Raw genomic sequence first — 21,545 nt, 5'->3', positions numbered from 1 at the left:
GAAAGTACCCTCATTTTTGAAGTCAGGTTTGGCCGAGCAATATAATCCATAAATTTTATCTCATTTGCAGATGATTCTCAAGAGTACTCATCACCCGAGGACGTGTGAAACGTCAGGAAGGCCGTGTCGTAGAATATTGATTGTCATGTAATTACTTAGTAATCATTTTAATAAAACCAAATAGTAATAACAACATTAATTTTAAATGTAATAAATTATAATTTGATTTATTGTAAATGTCTAGTTATGTTATAAAATAGTTTGNTTAAGAACATAGAAGGAGCCAGGGCTATGTAACACTTCAATAATATTCGTCAGTAATAAATTCGTAGGACACTCGAGTATCTCCATTTCCCACACTAATTACCATTACTGAAACTGTACCATTAAGTACTAGATATCACAACGCTGTGTGCATCACCCATCGACTACACACTACGATTTACGGCTCAAAAGCAAATTCGAGTTCCCATTACAGAAAAATCGTCATCACCGCTACTGTGAACAGCATGTACCTCGACTTCAACTTTAGACTGGTACAAAACCCTATGGCATTCTTCTCAATTGATCATGAATAGGTAAGCAAGTGCAAAGTGGCAAAGCTGCTACTTTCCCGAGATAAAATCTTATTTTAAGCCTACCGCCCGTATTCTATTACACGAGTACCTACTACAAGGTAAACCGATAATGAATTCAGGAAGTCTATTTAAGCGATTCTAATAGTTTCAGTCTATTTACATCCGTCACGATAATATTCAGATCAGTGGTGAACCGTGATAGGTTCAAATAGTTTACAATAACTTTTTTTCACTCAATGCACGTGACGTAATTTATTGCATGTTCATAATGGCGCACTTTTTTTTGATACTATTTGTACCACTGAGCCAAACTAAAAATTGTTTTGAGTTAAGATTAAATTATCACTTATGATTGGATGTAAATACTAATTTGCAAACTTTAACCATAATTATGGTAAAACATGAATATTCATCAACTGAAAACTACCTTGTCTTATAAAACCTACTATAACGAAAATAAAAGATAAAAGTCAAAAAGTACAAGTGCATTTTAGTCAAATATAAAGAAAGCATCATGAATAGTAGGTATGCAAGTGCCACAACTCTGAAAGCCATCCCTGTGACTATAGATATCAAAATAATGTAATCATCCCTGTGATTTCGAACATGGTGATAGTCAATTGAAAAAAAAAAATAACACGGGCCTTCTATTTCTGCATTTCGGTGTTTGAAGGGCTCCAGAACAGCCGATAAATGACTTAGCGGAGTAACATTGACGTGAGGGTTGTTAGAAATATTTTAAAAACATGGCCATAATGTTCCTTGAGTTTTTGCCTGTACGGCAGAAAGGAGGAAAAAAAAAAATTGAAGTGGGCTGGCCTTCTTTATCCCGCTTCTGATGTCGGAGAACGGTCAGAAGGAGCAGGACATTATGTTTCACCAGGAAGTTAAATAAAACGATGTATAGTTTTAACACTATAGATTGTTGTATTTCGGTAAGAATACAATAATAACAATAATAATATTCGAGCAGTCTCACACACAGGACCGAGACAACAATACCGAGCGGCGGGTGAGGCCAGAATGCCACGACTACGGTCGTGCTCGTTCTTTTATACAGCCATCCCTACCCAAACCGGCTAGCAGGTAGCGCCCGACCTGTCTCGGTACGGTCAATACAACTCCTTTTACTTACTGTAAACTATTTTATAACATAACTAGACATTTACAATAAATCAAATTATAATTTATTACATTTAAAATTAATGTTGTTATTATTATTTGGTTTTATTAAAATGATTACTAAGTAATTACATGACAATCAATATTCTACGACAAGTACATATTTATTTAACTATATAGATAAACCATTTTTTAAGGATACCATAAATAGTTTTAACCATAATGTTCATGCCTGAAACTAAAAAATGTTACAAAAGATATGCTGGGACAAAATTGACCCAGCGGCGCTTTTAGGGGGGTCGTAATCTTCGGCACTTCTAGTGTTAATGGAAAACGTGTCACTAACACCAGAATTTTTATTTTTATATAGTCTTCTTACCTTTTGGGCTCTACCAACACTTTGAGACAAAGATAATAATATACCAAGTGCTAAGAAGAAAGAGCGAACTCTTGTAGATTGAGCTTTCAATTGGCTAAAAGATTATGAGGATGAAATACAGACTTCATGCCTAGCTCTTACTTCTTGTAGGTACATCTTACACCTACATCTAAAGAATAAAATTCTTTAAATAAAGTTTTCTTGTTAAAATTGTGTCTAAGTGGTAGTTGGGAAAAAATTGTGAAGGACACAGTTAACTATTCTTATTAAATCATTTCTATTCGAATTCCTCTGATCAAAACATACAAGCTGGCAGCTTAGAAACATATTTTCGATTCACTGACTTGGAAAAATATTCAAAAGAACCACTTCCTAGATCATTTTTCCCCAAAAATGTATACCGATTTTTCCGATCACATTAATTTCGCAAAACGCAGAGTTATTAGCAATTACTAAAATAAAACGTTTGCGCGATCGTAAGACCGGGTAAAATATTATCCGGGGTAAGACAGGAGGTTTTATGTAAATCAAACTGACAGGGAACAGAGTTTCGTGGATTTATTTTAGTAGCGTTCTGCTGGAGAATATTTACAAGATATTGTATACCAAATAAAATTTCAATCGATCCAATTGGTCCGTAGAATCATTTTGTTGCGTATTTTTTGTTGCCCTCAACTCAACAGTAATCGAACAGCGTAGGAATGATGTAGGTGGAAATTAGCCTTATTAATTTAAACTCTTTTTTATGTAGGCATCCTGAAAATTTTGACAACTTGTGCATTCCAAGGTCAGAATATTTTTCATTTGGTCATTAGCAGTTATTTATGATGGTATGCCCTTCAAAAGGCGGAATCATATTTTTAACCGACCTCTAAAAAGAGATAACTAACTACCGTCTCAATTCGGTTGTAAGAAAGAAAGAAGAAAGAAAGAAAAAAATTATTTAAGAGTATGTTTTTCAAGTAATCAGGGAAATTCAAGCCCCGCCATGTTATTTACAAATACTTATCTAATCAAATTACCATCCCGAAGCAGTGGTAGAGTTTATACTGGGACGAGTGAAGTGCTTTTTAAAAGCCTAATTGCAAAAATAAAATTATTTAATTATAAGTTTTAAATTGGAAAAAACTACAAATTAGTTTGTGTTTCCCATCCGGGTGTATAACCCAGGACTATGACGAGTCCAGCTCTATAAACCCCCGTTTATTTTCCTTGTTTGTATGCCAGCTCGCCCTTGACCGTTTAGCGATAAATCTAATGGGCCACTGGGCCTAAGGAACGATTGTAATTCGGCTTATCGCGATTGAGAGCGGCGTTTGAGATCGTGCGAGGTGGAATGCGGCAACTGGCATTTTTCTTGCAACGATTTGCGAAAAAACGATCGACCCGCTGAGTACCTACAATATGTTCATTTAGATTTTTAATCAATAGTAGGTAGTCTAAGGTCGGAGAAAGATTGCTCTAATAAAGCCATTAGACACGACACCAAGAAATAGAGCATTAATTCGGTAAATATTAGACTAAACTAATCAATCTAAAACTACATAATTAGTAAATCACCATAAAAAGCCGAGCCGGAAGACGTAGCGTGGGCAAGCCTCCCACTAGGTGGACAGACGATCTGGTGAAGGTCGCGGGAGGTGCCTGGATGCGAGCGGCGCAGGACCGGTCTTTGTGATAATCCTTGGGGGAGGCCTTTGCCCAGCAGTCAGTGGACGTCTTTCAGCTAAAATGAACGAACGAACGAACACCATAAAAAAACTCCAGCTCATTTAAATCAAGACCCTAGTCAAATGTGTATTTTTGTCATTTTTCTTTCTATTGGATTTACAAATAAAAGAACTTAAAATAACTCACTCACACAAGAATGAACATCAAACGTATCTTATACATTCACTATGTAATTTTTCTTTTCTATTCTATTCTGTTCGATTTTTTGTGTGAGTAAAATAAAGATTTATTTATTTATTTATTTATAAATATATAAAATTAAAGTGTACACCATATTCAATCTTGTAATATAGCGTGGAATGGAACCATTTGCCTGGGAACTCGAATCGTCGATTTTACTTAAAAAAGTATCATGGAATGGAGGCCGCATAACGGAAAACGCAGCGTGGGACGTCCACCCACAAGGTGGACCGACGACCTGATAAAGGTAGCAGGATGGCGCTGGATGCAGGCCGCTACCAACTGTGCGATGTGGAAGTCATTGGGGGAGGCCTATGTTCAGCAGTGGACGTCCTGTGGCTGAAATGATGATGATGATGATACTTTATCGCTCGTCTTATATTATCTTATGATACTTCATCTATACTTATAATAAATCTGTAGAGAGGTCAATTCTGTACATGAAATATATTTTCTCTATCAGAGGATGATTAGTGATCGATACTGATGCCAAAAATGCAATCAGTAAAATTTTTGTCTATCTGTCTGTCGGTCTGTCTGTCTGTCTGTATGTTCCTTATAGAAACAAAAACTACTTGACGGATTTTAACGAAACTTGGTACAATTATTCTTCATACTCCTGGGCAGGTTATAGGATACTTAGGAATTCCCACGGGAACGGGAATTAGCGGGAAAAACCTTTTGTATGAAAAATCTAAACCGCTTAAGTAAGACGCTTGAAATTTGGCATGCAGGTACCTTAGTAAACTTAAAGCTTAGTACAACAGGATATTGCAAAATTCCCACGGGAATGGGAGTTAGCGGGAAAAAACATTTGTATGAAAAAATCTAAACCGCGTAAGATAGGTGAAGGGGGTAAAACGGGATTCACGCGTACGAAGTCGCGGGCGGCCGCTAGTAAGAAAATAAAAATGAAGCTAGAGGTTAGAGGGATAAGGTGCATTGTTAATACTTTCATCAATAATGCCAGTTGCCTCATTCCACACACAGCCAGCCCCGCCAAGTAAATCTGCCGTTCAGTACTAATGGGTGAGCCCTTGAGATATAAATCTCCGATATCCTAAGAGATTTGTCTGATCACATTCAATGTTTGTTATTATGTTCATATCAGAGTTGAAGAGGAGAGGTTGCTCTATTCTATCTGTAAGGCCTTTTATACATTAAAGCTGAATGAGCCAACTAACTTTAACCGTAACTATAACTGGTGTTTTTTTATATGAAGTTTGACAGATTTTTGACGTTAAAGTAAGATGGTGCAACTAAGCCTAAGACTATATGCAGTTGTAAATGAAACAACCTTGATGCAGAATCAATACACGTCTACCTATAGACACAAATGTTACTAAAAACCGCAGTGTATAAATAAATGGCTTAAGTAAACAAGATGACGTAGCGACACATTTGGAGGCGTGTTTCTGGGATATTAGATAGAATTCATACGACTTTAAACCTGACCTCTGAGTTACGAACAAACATTTACAAATACCTACGTCGAGACTTCTCTATCTTCTTCAAAATTCATGGTTCATGAGAATTGTAATCAGCAATTAGACAGTTTATTAATGGTTTGTAATTTTTTTTTTCAGAATTTGGATACTGTTCCTGTAGGAATATTGTTCCATTTTGAGCAGTAAAATCAATCCTTTTTGTTTGATCACCCACCCTGTATGTATAACATATTCTATCTTGTTTACTATCCAAGATTTCCATACTAATTAACCCTTCTCGATGTTACATCTTAATATACAGTATCGATTTAAAACTCGAAAAACTGGTTGGAACTGATGATCACAAAGATCGATTTATTTCCATACTAGCGGCCGCCCGCGACTTCGTACGCGTGGATCCCGTTTTACCCTCTTCATCTATCTTACGCGGTTTTCCCGCTAACTCCCGTTCCCGTGGGAATTTTGCAATATCCTGTTGTAACTAAGCTTTAAGTTTACTAAGGTACCTACATGCCAAATTTCAAGCGTCTAACTTAAGCGGTTTAGATTTTTCATACAAAAGGATTTTCCCGCTAATTCCTGTTCCCGTGGGAATTCCTAAGTATACTATAACCTGCCCAGGAGTAAGAAGAATAATTGTACAAAGTTTCGTTAAAATCCGTCGAGTAGTTTTTGTTTCTATAAGGAACATACAGACGGACAGACAGACAGACAGACAGACAAAAAATTTACTGATTGCATTTTTGGCATCAGTATCGATCACTAATCACCCCCTGATAGTTATTTTGAAAATATATTTCATGTACAGAATTGACCTCTCTACAGATTTATTATAAGTATAGATAAAGAAACTATAGCCTGACCAGGAACATAAAAACCCTGGCATAGAGGCGTGTCAATTGCATTTGATAGTGCAACACTGAGTACAGTCGTACATGTGTTAAATTAATAGGCAAAATGTATGTATTATATATATAGGATTACGGGCTAATCTGATATTTTCATAAATTAACGAAAAAATATTATTAAAGGTAACCTGGTTTAAATAAATTAAATGAAACCATCAATCTAGCTAGAAGGATTTATTTTATTATTCATCAATAATCAAATTCAGAACTTGAATATTCAACTTCAATGTCTGCTCATGAACGCTTCAAACTCGGTACTTCTTTCCCAATTCCATAAAATTCAAAACTTAGATAGTGACAAAAAACTTTAAAATAGGTAGTTGAAACAGACTACAGCTAATTTTCATAGTGGACATATAGTACATATACGATAAACATGTCAGTCAATTTGACAACCTTTGTCGGAAACATTATTCAATGAAAATATTGTCCGAACCCTTAGTATTTCTCTTCGACAAATACATTAACACATTGTGAACCACTTTTCTTTCACGACTATAAAAATATTTTAGCAATTTAATTCACAAAATCAATTGCACACATTTATAATAAAGTTTGTTTACACTTTGACAACAATAGACTGACATGCAAGGTGACATGTCAATGAAGTTTTCAGTTACTGTTGCCATTAAAAGAAATTAGTACCATTAGTTTTCCGCAACATGGCGAGGGTTTTTATGTTCCTGGTCAGGCTATAATACAAAAGAAACGCGAGTTTCGGAACGCGACATTAAACTCCTCCAACTATGTATATATAGTTCCAAAATACTGAACTGTCCTATGCATGACATTGACAGCGGGGCGCCACCGTCAATACCGGATCGCTGGTTCCGATTTTTGCCATGTTGGAAACCATACAGTTGAACGATGGTAGCGCCCCCCTGTCATTGAGTTTGGTGGGACAGTTCAGCTTGGGTCATCTATACTTATGTATTCTGTGCTCCAACGCACACACGCACACACGCACTTTGTTTTGATAGATAAATGATCTTTGACGTTAGGAACACACCTACATTGCTTAGACAACAGTGAGTGCTTGTAATTTAATATGAACTTTATACCATAGCAATAAAGCTCAAATTGACTACGTTTTAGTTACAAATCATTTGTATGAGAAAAAGAAAAGGGCTATTTTTAGGGTTTTTCCAGCAATAATTCTAATTTTTCTCGCCGTAAAAACCATCCTTGAACTTCAACGAACATTTTAAAAAAAGATTTGGCCAAATTGGTCCAGGCGTTGTTGAGTTATGCGCTTACCAACACATTTTGCGATTCATTTTTATATTATAGATAATTGACAAACCGGAAAATATTTATCTTTAGCGCAAACCACAATGGTTCTTAATGATAGTTAACCTAACTTTATCGACACATTTTCCTTGGTTTAGTAATCTAGATCATCTTAAGGTCACAGTAATTCTAATAATAGCTGGGTAATTAGTGTGTTGAAGTGTTTCAATCTGTTTCTAAGGCCTTCGGGGCTTTCATCAGAGCATGAGGATTTTCCCAACCTATTTTCAAGACGTAGTAAGTAATTATTATCAAACAGAATGGTCACTTACTACTTTCATCTCAGATCTCATCGAATTTAAGGGCATGTAGCCTGTATTCAATAAGCATGTAACTCAAACAGTTGGCAATCCTTCAAGAAAGTTTTTGCCTTTTTCTTTCCATTACCTAAGTGTGCAAAAATCACTAATTCCCTCCAGCTAACTATATTATTATGTCCATGGCTTCACTACAATAGCCTAGTCACACAGTCGGTGGGTCAAATAACCGCTTGAGTCCCAGACGGCATTCATTAATTTCATAACAATTGTTTATCTATTGTGTCTAGATTCGCGGGCTTTGAAGGATTAAGTACAAAACAACTAATATAAATTTTGCTTTATTTCTTTAGATTAAAGATACAAATCATCTAGAGGTCATTTTCTGATAAGTCAATGTGCAAACCATTCATAACCTTTTAAATGACCAGCCTCACATACAGCCAAAACCAGTTATATATTTTCCATAAATATGTGTATTATTAACATCAACTAACAATAAAAACAGGTACGAATATAATTTGTTCTGTCATTATAAAGGTTACAATTCAAAGCATAATTGTACTCTAATATCACTAGAGGTAGGTAATAATCCTAATCTTTGTAATAGCACTATATTTCTCGTCATATTTAAACGACGGTCTCCTCCAAAAATAATTAATTAAATACAAAATAAGGTAAAAAAATAGTATTAAAAATAAACTTTGGCAAAATACTCATCTTTATACCACTGCTATTTTATTGAAGTACTTTTTAAATACAATAAAGATTCGTGATCCGTCTTCATAATTCTGAAACTACGTCATACTAATTATATTATTGTCCAGTTTCTCTGTTGTACTTTCGGTGACGTCATCTTTTGTTACACTATCACTAAGATTATCACTAACACTGTCTTTTTCACTTAGATCACTGTCATTCTTATGTGGATTTTCACTTATTTCTAACTCAAATACTTCAACTTGTAACATATCTCCATCATCAGGTTCATCTTCTATCAGTTCTCTGTCGCCAAACTCTTCGATTTCAGCTTTTCTTCTAGCACTTAAATCGTGGACGTTGACTTTCCCCCTCAATTCTTCAATAACTTCTCCAATATCCACTTCTTCTGGCACCAACGTTCCGTTGTCAAACACAAAGTCGACTGCGACCAGTCTCTCTTTCAAGTAATTGTTTGAAAAAGACTCAAACACAACTTGGTCGTTTTCAATGCCATCGTCGCAGCAACGTTTGAAGAAAAGCCTGATCACAGGCCGGTCGTGAAGGTAGTTTAAAACCACAATCAAAATAAACGACACTAGAATGCAGAACGTCAAAAATCTCCACCACATATTTGTCGCATAGTTCGACTATAGCTTGGTGCGTAGTAGATGGGTGACGATGTTGAACTAACCGAGGAAAACGCAATAAAAATATATCAGCATCGACTAGTAATGAGACTTTGATTGTTTAAGGCATCGCCTGGGGACGGCAGACGAGCTACTTTTAAGGTCGGGCTAGTCGCAGTATAAATTAATACATTTACATACTTTAACATTGGTTCCTACTCGTAATTATAGAGTTTGAGTGCCAAACTAAAGTTTTCGACGTTTTATGCATACAAATACCTTTTTTTATTTTTATGGGCTTAATCTTCAAAGTGTTTTGTTTAATCCATTATGTTTATTATTCAAAGGACAAATACTTCACAAATCATCTGATATCAAATGGATATCTATAGGTTGGACGCTCTTACATTTCTTGCGTTATGATGTTGAGAGCTTTTAACGAGAGCTTTTAGCTTGTAACGACTAATGGAGACTAGGATGAAGATCTAATCTAGCGTCCAATAAGTGGACCAGTCTGTCGTACCCAATAATAAGGACGTAAGTCGCCGGTCTGCACAGCACCTATTGTCGCCACGGCCAGCACAAATGAAGTATATCGCTCGTTTGTATGCAGATGCCGATGCTACCCCAAGATGTTTATCCGATGTGCACCGAGCATAGTAATGTGGTCCCCGCAGACCATAAACTGGATGTGGCGAACCTTACTAAAGGAAATGTCTTTGTTAATATTTTGAGGTTCAAAAACTTGTAGGCACTATACGATTACGCTGCATACAACTAGGGATTGGAACTCGCTATTCCCGATAACGCATCATCATGATTTCAGTCATAGGACGTCCACTGGCCTACATAGGCCTCTCCCAATGATTTTCATGTTGACCGGTTGTTAGCGGTAGGTCCCGATTACTATGATTTCGAAATTAAAACTGACGAATGTTAACTAATCGTCTAGGTTTCCAGAATCCAAATTCTAAAACCATTTGCCTATTACTGACATGTCTCTCGTTTTGCTACAATTCAGGGCAGTCGATAAAATATAATAGACACTTTAAAGTCCTCGTATATTCTTCTCATAACATTCGTTGCTGGTTCCAAAACAATCAAATCATACTCAATCTACTCTTGGTGGGTTTTAGGGGTCAAACTGTAGACCACTCTTGGGTCAAAAGTGAGAACGAGAGTTTAGGGAACTATTCCCACCTCTCGTTCAAACCGCTGCAACTTCTGTGTAGCCAGGATCTACAGCTTGACCGGCAATAAAAACCCAACCAGTGAAGGTCAAGTTTGTCCCGGGGGAAAGTTAAACTGTCATTGGACACGCAACGATAACGAGAGCTTATAAAATTACTCTGAGTCTGGATCCAACTGAATTGGTGGATTCACCATTACCCTACATTCTTGTGTCGCTTCCAGCTCTGATTATTGACCATAGAAGAGCCTCGCCTTTGGAGATGAATTTATTTGTCTTTGGCTTAATTTGCCGGCCTCCATCGGACCAGTAATTGTCCCACGTCCCGTCCCGCTGGTCCGAGGAATTATAACGATTTACATAAATTCAATACGAGTATATGCCCCGATACCAAGAACGTATTATGTAAAGTCTTCTATGTACAAATAGACAGGCTGTGTGGGGTAAGATTAAGAAACGTACTAAGGCTGAGTTACACCACCTAACTTTAATGGAAACTTTAACGATAACCGGTGTTTTTATATGGAGTTTGACAGATTTTTGACGTTTGTTAATGTAAAAGAAAGATGGTGCAACCCAGCCTAAGTTTGTGATGCCTAACAATCTTTCTTTGTGGGAACTAAGCTTCTTTGAGAGGTTTATTTCAGATAATCGTTTGAAATAGAGATTAATTGTATAATAGAAAACGGGACTATCAGTTCTATTGGTTTTTCATGGATTCCATAGAATCAAGTATTCCCGTAGGTATAAGCAGGTTTCAAGACGCCCATCGGGACCAAAGCGAGTAGTTTACACGACAACTCGCTTGACACTTAAAGGTTACTCAAATTCAAAGTTCGTTCGTTCGTTCGTTTCAGCCGAAAGACGTCCACTGCTGGACAAAGGCCTCCCCAAAGGATTCCCACAAAGACCGATCCTGCGCCGCTCCAGGCACCTCCCGCGACCTTCACCAGATCGTCGGTCCACCTAGTGGGAGGCCTGACCACGCTACGTCTTCCGGTTCAAATTCAAAATATTTTTATGTATTTTTTATCACTTCAGTGCAGTTTAAAAAAATACAATGTAATTCAGTTGAGTCACTGAAATCGAGCCTATTGTCACAAAAATCCACAGCGAAGTGTAATAAAATTTTTAGTCCACTTTTCAACACTCTTTTGATATAGGCTGTCGTTTTGCAAATAAAAACAGTTTTCCGATTGTTTTCATAGTTTGAACTGGTTCATTTGCATATTTTTTATTGCTGGCAATAAATCGGGGTTTAAATATGAAAACAATGCGTATGTAAATGTGATATGGCGCCGACTGCATGCGATTTATACGCTCAATCAACGAATTTCATTATACAAAGTATGCCGGGAAATGATACTTTTGTATACTAAGTATCATTTTATTTTAATTTTACCAATGGCTCCTATACACTTCTGGACAAAGGCTTATAGCTTCTCTTTGGGAAAAGCAAAGAGAGCGTTATAGTATGAATAGTTGTTGCAATTCACGAAGGCGAGTGAGCTTTATATGTGTGGTGGCTCGCTACTGTTTGTTTTTCAAAAGTTTTGATAGACATTTACATTATGTGCATGTACACGTACTCGTACACACACAAGCTAAATAAAAGCACAAATGGACTAGATCTTTAGGAAATTATATCTCAAAACAATACAGGACAAAAGCGGTAGCAATTTGTACCTAGTATAAATAAATAAATATATAAATATCCTTGGACATTTACACTGCGCTTCTAGTCCCAAACTAAGCAAAGCTTGTACTATGGGTACTAGACAACGGATATAAGCATACTTAAATACTTTTTTTTTTGTAAATACATACTTATTATACATAGAAAATACCCAGTCCAATACAAACAAATATGCTCATGCACACAAATGTTTGTACTGTGCGGGAATCGAACCCGCTGCCTCCGGAATAGTAGTTCGTTTCGAACGAAGCATAAGATNTAGGTTAAGGTGCCCTAAGCCGCCTATTTAGTTTTATACACACATAAATGACCTCATATTAATCACATTTACCAAATCATGCGGTAATTATTCATAATAACCGGCGATTATTCATAATTTTCACATTTATCACTTTGACCGTAACATATACAGTGTGAGTCACGTTAAAGTGTACATATGAAAACAGATGAAAGTAGACCTATTTTTATCGACAAAAAAGAGGTCAAACATTTTTGGAGATTTTTTTTAATTTTTTTATAGAATTTTTTTTCTTCCAATTACTTATTGTAAAGAAAACGTAATAACTTTTAAACTAAGCGGTATATCCTGATAAAATAAAAACAGTAATAATGCTAAATAACAGGCAATACTGAAAAAATACATAAAATACCCAGAAAATGCCAACAAATAATAAAAAATGATACTTTTTGAAAAAATCTGCTTAAAAATTCGTATTTTTTTTGTTTTTTGATAAATTTCTCAAAAAAATGCCCCTATAGCAGGTGGTTTTTATTACTTTGTATTATTTTCTATCGTATTATCTTTGTAAAACCAAAAATCGCATGTCTCTATCCCTATCACAATATTTGCTATGATCGTTTGAACAAAGGCCTGCCACCACATTATTCTCCGCTACAGGTAGATACAATTTTAATTTTAACTAAAATGCTTATTTTGCTTCGAAATCTTTTGTTTTTATTTGAAATCTAACTTGTTTTTATCAAAATTACAAATCTAGAGCCATTTTCAGTTTCGTTGTCAACGAAGCGTTGAAGGCGCGCCCGGAGAGGCTTAGTTCAAACAATCATTGCAAACGTTGTGATAGGGATAGAGACATGCGATTTTTGGTTTTACGAAGGTAATACGATAGAAAATAATACAAAGTAATAAAAACCACCGGTTATAGGGGCATTTTTTGGAGAAATTTATCAAATAACCAAAAAAACACAATTTTTTTAGCAGATTTTTTTCAAAAAGTATCATTTTTTATTATTTTTTGGCCTTTTTTGTGTATTTTATGTATTTTTTTAGTATCGCCTGTTATTTGGCATTATTAGTGTTTTTATTTTATCAGGATATACCGCTTAGTTTAAAAGTTATTACGTTTTCTTTACAATAAGTAATTGGAAGAAAAAAAATTCGATAAAATGATAAAAAAATTAAAAAAAAAACTCAAAAAATTTTTGACCTCTTTTTTGTCGATAAAAATAGGTCTAGTTTCATCTATTTCCATATGTACACTTTAACGTGACTCACACTGTATATAAACTAAAGGTCGCGGGAAGAGCCTGGATGCGGGCGACGCAGGACCGGTCGTTATGGAAATCCTTGGGGGAGGCTTTTGTCCAGCAGTAGACGTCACTTGGCTGAAACAAACGAACGAACGATAAATTAACTATTATTGAAGTAAACCTCAATTAGGTTAGTCTTAAGAACGAGAAGAAAAAAGATGAACAAATAACTTGCTCACGCTCAAAAAACGCTCGTTATGACTCTACGATACCTACAATGAGAGGAATCAATGCAATTAATTGTTATGCAATGCATCGAGTCATTGACGCAATGCATAATCGCCTGGCCTCGGCATTCACACATTTACATGCAAACATTTCATTTGATGACTTCAAAGACTGTATAACATGTTTATTTATGTATTGTTGGTTATCCTATTCAATAAATAAAGACTTGTATGTGCCACTATAGGTCGTATTGAACGAAAATAATGTCACTAAACGATGAGATTTCTATGTTATCACTTCATTTAGTCGATTGCCAGCCTTATTGGCATACCTCGCAGAGCTGATGGCCGCTGGGGCAGAAAAGTTCTTGAGTGGCGACCACAAGCCGGAAGACGTAGTGTGGGCAGGCCTCCCACTAGGTGGACAGACGATCTGGTGAAGGTCGCGGGAGGTGCTTGGATGCGGGCGGCGGAGGACCGGTTGTTGTGCAAATCCTTGGAGGAGGCCTTTGTCCAGCAGTGGACGTCATTCGGCTGAAACGAACGAATTACGAAAACAAAACTCGAAGACTTTCTTTGACAGAAACTTTTTTTGAACGAAATTCACGCGACGCTGCGGGCAAAAGCTAGTATAATTTAAGATCCCAAAATCTTTAAATTATTTACTCTTCAAATACATTCAAATGTTTGTTATTTAACATTCAGATAGTACATAGGTACTCATCAGCGCGAGTAAATAGAATGTTTGCTGGCAGTCTGCGTTTACAACACAAAATTGATTGACTTGTCAAGTGGGTACATTCAGCGTCAAATAGTTCCAAAGTGAAAAGTGGCCAAAATAATAAATATCCTTAGACATTTTACACTGCGTTTCTAGTCCCAAACTAAGCAAAGCTTGTACTATGGGTACTAGACCACGGATATAAACATACTTAAATACTTTTTTTTTGTAAATACATACTTATTATACATAGAAAACACCCAGTCCAATACAAACAAAATAAATATGTTCATGCACACAAATGCTTGTACTGTGCGTAAAATCGAACCCGCTACCTCCGGAATAGTAGTCTGTTTCGAACCACTACACGAAACGGCCGACAAAAGTTGACATATTATAACCTTATTCCAACGTAATAAAGACGTGGGCAGGCCTCCCACTAGGTGGATCGACGGTCTGTTGAAGGTCGCGGGAAGAGCCTGGATGCGGGCAGCGCAGGACCGGTCTTTATGGAAATCCTTGGGGGAGGCCTTTGTCCAGCTGTGGACGTCATTTGGCTGAAACGAACGACCGAGCGAAAGACGTGTTGTGAACTTTTTGGCTACTTTGGATGTCACTAACTTATTTGACTGTACTTAATAAGGACTAAGTTGTCGTTTGAAATTGGGAGTAACCGTATATAAAAAAAATCGAGATGAATATTTTTGTGGGCGCTATGCTATAGGGATCTTGAAAGGCAGAAACACTTGTGAATTTATAGGTTTACTTCCGAACTCTTGACGATCATATTACACACTAGCTTTCCGCCGCGGCTTGCGTGGAATTTTGTCTGTCACAGAAAAACTTTAATGCGCGCGTCCCTGTTTCAAAAACCGGGATAAAAACTATCCTATGTCCTTTCCCGGGACTCAAACTATCTCTATGCCAAATTTCATTAAAATCGGTTCAGTAGTTTAGGCGTGAAAGCGAGGCAGACAGACAGACAGACTGACAGACAGAGTTACTTTCGCATTTATAACATTAGTATAGATATAGTAGGAAGTAGGATTAGTCTAACAGACCTGCCGATAGCTATAGGTGGCTCTCTAGGCGGGTTTGCAAGCGCTCCTTATTAGGGCAAGCTTACGTCCATGAGTGGGCTTAAACAGGCGACCGTGGATGACCAAGTTCTAATGCCAATCACGAGTCCAGTATCAAAACAATATCAAACTGCACGTGACGACCGTCTATTGAAGTTAAAGGTGTGTTCATATGAACGGGAGTGGAATAAGAGGACTTTTTCAAATGTATTAGTCATCATCATCATCATTTCAGCCACAGGACGTCCACTGCTGAACATAGGCCTCCCCCAATGATTTCCACATCGCACGGTTGGTAGCGGCCTGCATCCAGCGCCTTCCTGCTACCTTTATCAGGTCGTCGGTCTACCTTGTGGGTAGACGTCCCACACTGCGTTTTACGGTACGCGGCCTCCACTCCAGAACCTTGCTGCCCCATCGACCGTCAGTTCTGCGTACTATGTGCCCTGCCCACTGCCACTTCAGCTTGCTAATCCGTCGGGCTATGTCGGCAATGTATACTAAATAAATACGTGGTTGAGGATTCCGGGTGAAGCTCGCTTCCACCTTCGACCTGATCATCACTTACCAGGTGAGATACAGGCCAAGAGCTTCCTCGTTGTGGATAAAAAAAAAGTTTGGAAAATTGAAATGTGTAAATAGCGAAAATAAAATAAGATGGAACTTAACATTATTCCAAATAACATACAAAAAAAATTAAAGGACATTTTAAAGGTAAACTACAATCCGATCGAGCTAACTGCGAGTGCGCACCTCGCTGGAATGCGACTCTTCCTCCCACTCGCCTGCTCACCTCCCCGCGATCGCCCCGTCCGCGTCCGTACGAACGTCGCCGCGTCGTCGCCGCGTCGTCGCCGCGCCGTCGCCGCGCCGCCACTGTGGCGCCATCATGCTCAGGGGGCTTACGCCCGTATTTACAAACATTACTATGAGGTCTCACAGTGCGCGTGTACGCACAGGGTGACACACGAACCAATCACAGAGCTCTTTACAACGCTGTGCGTTCGATTTGCTACTTCACTTACCTAAGCAAACATCGTTTGATGTAAACTCACAGTAAGCCCTCTTAACTCGATCGGGTTATCTACTATATAAAAATAAGTCGGGTTTTCCTCCCTGACGCTATAACTCCAGAACGCACGAACCGATTTCCACGGTTTTGCATTCGTTGGAAAGGTCTCGGGCTCCGTGAGGTTTATAGCAAAAAAAATTCGGGAAAAGGGGGTAAAACAGGATCCACGCGTACGAAGTCGCGGGCGGCCGCTAGTAAATAGTATAAAATTTTTATTCTACTTACCATTTGGATCTCCTCGAATCCCTTGCCGCGGTGAAAATTCCAACCAAGCACGAACAACTTAAGGTTTCACAATACACTATGCCACAAACACTACATATTATTATCACCACTAAATTGTCTGCTGCAGGTTGATTTTGATTTTAATATTTCATGTTGCATTAATACTAAAGTCTCACTACTACCGAATTTTGCAACACCAACATTTTTAAAAAGGTACCTATTTACCTTCCCGACGCGTTTCGACTCGGTTGCACGAGTCATAGTCGCGCGCAGACTGAAGGGATGCGTCGTCTGCTCGGACGCAATGAATTTTCTTAACCAACCCGCATTTTGTCCGTGTTTTTTGTAAACGATTTTGATTTTTAATAAAGATGAAGCATTTCACATTAGTCCGCGAGAGAAAAATGAAAATGTGAAATCGACAAAATGCTTGCCCGTTTGACATTCTTTTTTTTCGCGGAAAAATTGAAAAAGGAACGAATGAATGAACGAAAGAGTCAATCTTGTACCTGTTATTTTTCGTATCAAATGATATTCTAAATGCATTTATTTTGTAATTATTTCTGTTCTGTGTATAACAGGTATTTTATTGGAATGTCAAATTAATTTAAGACACTACTAAACCAAAAATGTAAAAGTGATAAAAATAAATGTAATAAATAAATTAAGTTACTTAAGTTTTTTGGCCTGAAGGTTAACTGGTAGAGAATGCCACACGGCCTTTTGTACCGCATTTTTTTGCAATAAAATCCAACGCCGACATTCTAAGTTTAGCAACCGCTAGCCGCCACGCTTCGCCCTGCTACTGGATGATCGGCCTAGATCCGATCATGATTACCAGCCGGTCTAATTATCCGGCTACATCCGATGCTGTCCAGCCATTATCAACATAATTACTGTCTAAGCACTGATTGCAGGCGGGCAAGATAATACAATGGATTGATATTGAATTTCATTCAATGTTGTGTAATTTAAGTTTAGTGTAATTTTGGTGTATTCAAAATATCGTACCAATTTAAAAATCGTTTTTAATAGACATTTTAGCACCACCAATCAATTGACGTACTTTTCAAAACTGTCAAAACGAAACTCTTCCATAGATTTTGCATGGCACTACAAGCAAGTGACGTCACTATTTTGTCAACTCAATTAAACTATTTTTTTCAATTACAATGCGAAAAAAAATCGTTATTTACAGGTAATTTAAAATTAATTAAGTTTGTAATGCCAGAATGAAGGATCTCTTTAAAAAAGTTGTGGTTTCGAATTATTGGGGTATGGTGTCAAACTCTCTATTATTGTAGATTAATGCATAAAACAATGTTCCATCAGCTACTCTATCAAATCAATATTGTGACAGAATTCAGAGGTGTTGATTCGATTTCGGGTGTTTTGTGAAGCGATTAGAGCCTAAGCACGGTAATAATATCATTTTAGCGTGAGACTCTTCAGTGTTGGGCTCTTCTCAGGGTTTGGGTTCTTTTTAAAATGAAGAACACGACGCAGGAGTATGTTGGCAAGTGTGTATTTCGCTTCGAAGCTCACAATCAACTGGCTTGTTACTGCGAAGACGCAGTAAGGCAAAAACAATACAAACTAATACAATACAAAGCAATAAAAACAATAGAAACACCGCAGCCCCTAGTCGTGGTATCTTTTGGGCCGTTTGATTGGCCGACGCTTAGGGCGCGAACTGGAGTGGTGTTCGTTGGTTGGTTGTCGCATATGGCGCGAACGAGAGTGAGCGCGGCGGGAACGAGGCGAATCGGCCAGACTACCTGGATTGGCGATAGCTGGCGTTATTAGGCGCGCTACATAAAATCTAGTTTAACACTTTTATTTCGACCGACATCTACTTGCAGCGTAGTGGTTAAAACTTGGCGCCACTGCGCTGAGCCATCAGCGAGTTTGACTCGCATGGTCATCTCGATAGTCGGGTGTCGACGCTCTTGAAGCAGTTTATATAAAGAACTTCCTACAACGCTCCTTTTAGCACCTGTATCTATTAGCGCTGTCCCTTGCAGGTCTAATATTCTAACACTTAAAAGAGGCCGTGGTTGTGACGCAGATGTGTGACGAGTATGCGAAGACGTAGAAAAAAGTTCTAAAATATCAAGCTCGTACGTCACTTCGTCGACATCTGAAGAAAATCCGCGATCGCAATTAGAGCTTATGGTCACCCTACTACTCCCACTGAACCCCATACGCTTGTTAAAAGGCTTCGTGGTACTTTTGGATGGGTTTGACCGCTTTGTTTGACGACGATCGGAATCATACAAAGGAATTTTATTATCTACGGATAGCACAGCCGGGTTGTTAGTAACACCATCTGGGGACGCTACACGTGAACCATCATTGTTCAAAATAATAGAGGTCGTAAAGTCTACGGGAAGTATGGGAAAAAACTCAGACAAATAAAAATCAGTGTCTTCAACTGACGTTAAATTATTTTTACAATTATTATCTTTAGGCATGATAGCATGGTATTTTCTACGATTATTACGCTCAGCGAGGTGAAATTTGTTATTAGGAAGAGATCTAGGATTATGTGAGGAACGTAATTTGACGTTTTCGGCCCCAAAACAATCAGTAGTTTTACTTACCTGTACGGGCGACTCACGATTGGAGAGGGAGGTTGGCGACGCCTTATGATATTCACACGATATGGCGTTGAACTGCGTACTACACTTTGCACAGTTGGCCCGTACGACTCCTCNGCTGGCTGCGGTCGTGGACGAATTCGTGTGCGTGGGTGACGGTGAACGGGCTGAGGCATCGATGCACGTGCGCGGAGACGCGAGTGGAGGCGCGCGTTTTCGCTGATTGTAGGCACTCGCGGGCGCAGCGTCACATGTGTTTTCCTCAGCAACCTCTTCTATTTCGCGTGCTTTTCGTAGCAGCGTTTCGAATGTTTCCACTTCTTCTCTTCGTAAACGTTCCCGAACTCGCACATGGAGAAGGCCGTAAATCATGTCGAGTTGCACCTTTGCGCTGAGGTCTTCTTTCGGGAGGCGTGCTAGCTGAGCGCGTGCTTTGGCTACATAAAGCTCAGTTCTCTCCCGGAGTTGTTGCGGCTTCGAGAACAAGTCTCTGTAAATCCTGTGTGGAGGTCTACTGTCGCCGAAGGCGCTGCGGAGATGCTGCAGGGCTTTGCTCCACGAGGTGATCGTGGACTTAACTCCCTGCCACCACGTGGCTGCGTCGTGTGTGAGAAGTATCGACAAACCACGTAAGGCGTTAGCATCACTGATATTTGCGCAATCTTTAAATGACTCCAAAGCATCGATAAAACCGTCGAGGGACTCGGTGGGCGCTCCGCTGTAGGTCGATTTGCACGTGGCGAACGTTCCAGATGCAAGTTGAGCGGGCGGCGGCGTGGAAGAGCACTGCGCGGCGTGAGCCGGCGCGGGATGTGAAGATGGCGAGCGGCACTCGAGCACTCTTGATAGCAGGCGCTCAAAGTTTTCTGCTTGCGACTGTTGCAGGGACACCATCATGGCGGTGAGATCGTCCACGGTGATGGGCGTCGGCGCTGGCGTTGGCGTCGGCGTTCTTGCAACGTTGTTGTCGCGTCCATCGTCTTCCACGTCGAAAAAGTCGGTCTGGCGGCGATTTGTGTTGCGGCGTGTCACAGGGCGTGGCATTTTCTTAAAATTTTATAAATACCACGGAGGTCGTGTTCTTTTAACTTGCTCGTCGTTGAGCTGCCAGTTTGTGCGTGGCAGCGTTCTTCAACTTGACTCACGTTGGGCTGCCAATTTAGCGTGGCAGCGTTCTTCAAAGTGCCCCACGTTGGGCGCCAATTTAGCGTGAGACTCTTCAGTGTTGGGCTCTTCTCAGGGTTTGGGTTCTTTTTAAAATGAAGAACACGACGCAGGAGTATGTTGGCAAGTGTGTATTTCGCTTCGAAGCTCACAATCAACTGGCTTGTTACTGCGAAGACGCAGTAAGGCAAAAACAATACAAACTAATACAATACAAAGCAATAAAAACAATAGAAACACCGCAGCCCCTAGTCGTGGTATCTTTTGGGCCGTTTGATTGGCCGACGCTTAGGGCGCGAACTGGAGTGGTGTTCGTTGGTTGGTTGTCGCATATGGCGCGAACGAGAGTGAGCGCGGCGGGAACGAGGCGAATCGGCCAGACTACCTGGATTGGCGATAGCTGGCGTTATTAGGCGCGCTACATCATACAGTATTGTAACTTCATATAAACAGACGAAACGAGAACTTTCTTTCGAAATTCAAATCTCGGTATGCGCTCGGTATGCAAAAGTCGGGGGTGTCGCGAATGTGCCGAATGGACGTCGGTGGCCAAGTGTTAAAAATGACAAAACTGATTGAATTTGAGTGACCGTCATTTACGGTCAAATTGTTCAAAAACTAGTCAATTTGTCATTTTCAGTCAGTTTGATTTGAAATGAAAATTATATTGTATTAAACCAGCTTTTGCCCACGACTTCGCTCGCCCGAAATTAACGTAACAGATCATTATGATTATTAAAGTTTCAAAATTATTTACGTAGTTTTAAATAATATAAATCTACTAATCACAAAACAACACACATTTTTAACCTATTCCATTCACAAAGTATTTTGTTTGTCTAACTAAATAAAAAAGTACA

The 21,545-nt window shown here is 38.8% G+C and overlaps 1 protein-coding gene across 1 annotated transcript; it reads right to left on the bottom strand.

Annotated features, from left to right (window-relative positions):
• Nucleotides 1-18,602: 18,602 nt before the first annotated feature.
• On the bottom strand, nucleotides 18,603-21,104 carry LOC114355704 (activity-regulated cytoskeleton associated protein 1-like). Its single transcript, XM_028308675.1, has 2 exons — nucleotides 19,525-21,104; nucleotides 18,603-18,614 (listed from the first exon to the last, which is right to left on the bottom strand). The coding sequence occupies exons 1-2, from the start codon at nucleotides 20,563-20,565 to the stop codon at nucleotides 18,603-18,605; spliced, it is 1,053 nt and encodes a 350-aa protein (XP_028164476.1). The 5' UTR covers nucleotides 20,566-21,104.
• Between the last annotated feature and the right edge of the window lie 441 nt (nucleotides 21,105-21,545).

Source organism: Ostrinia furnacalis, unplaced genomic scaffold (genome assembly GCF_004193835.3).
Source record: "Ostrinia furnacalis isolate ACB-3 unplaced genomic scaffold, ASM419383v2 OfSCF2491, whole genome shotgun sequence".
Classification (NCBI taxonomy): domain Eukaryota; kingdom Metazoa; phylum Arthropoda; class Insecta; order Lepidoptera; family Crambidae; genus Ostrinia; species Ostrinia furnacalis.
This window is presented reverse-complemented; position numbering and strand designations above follow the sequence as displayed.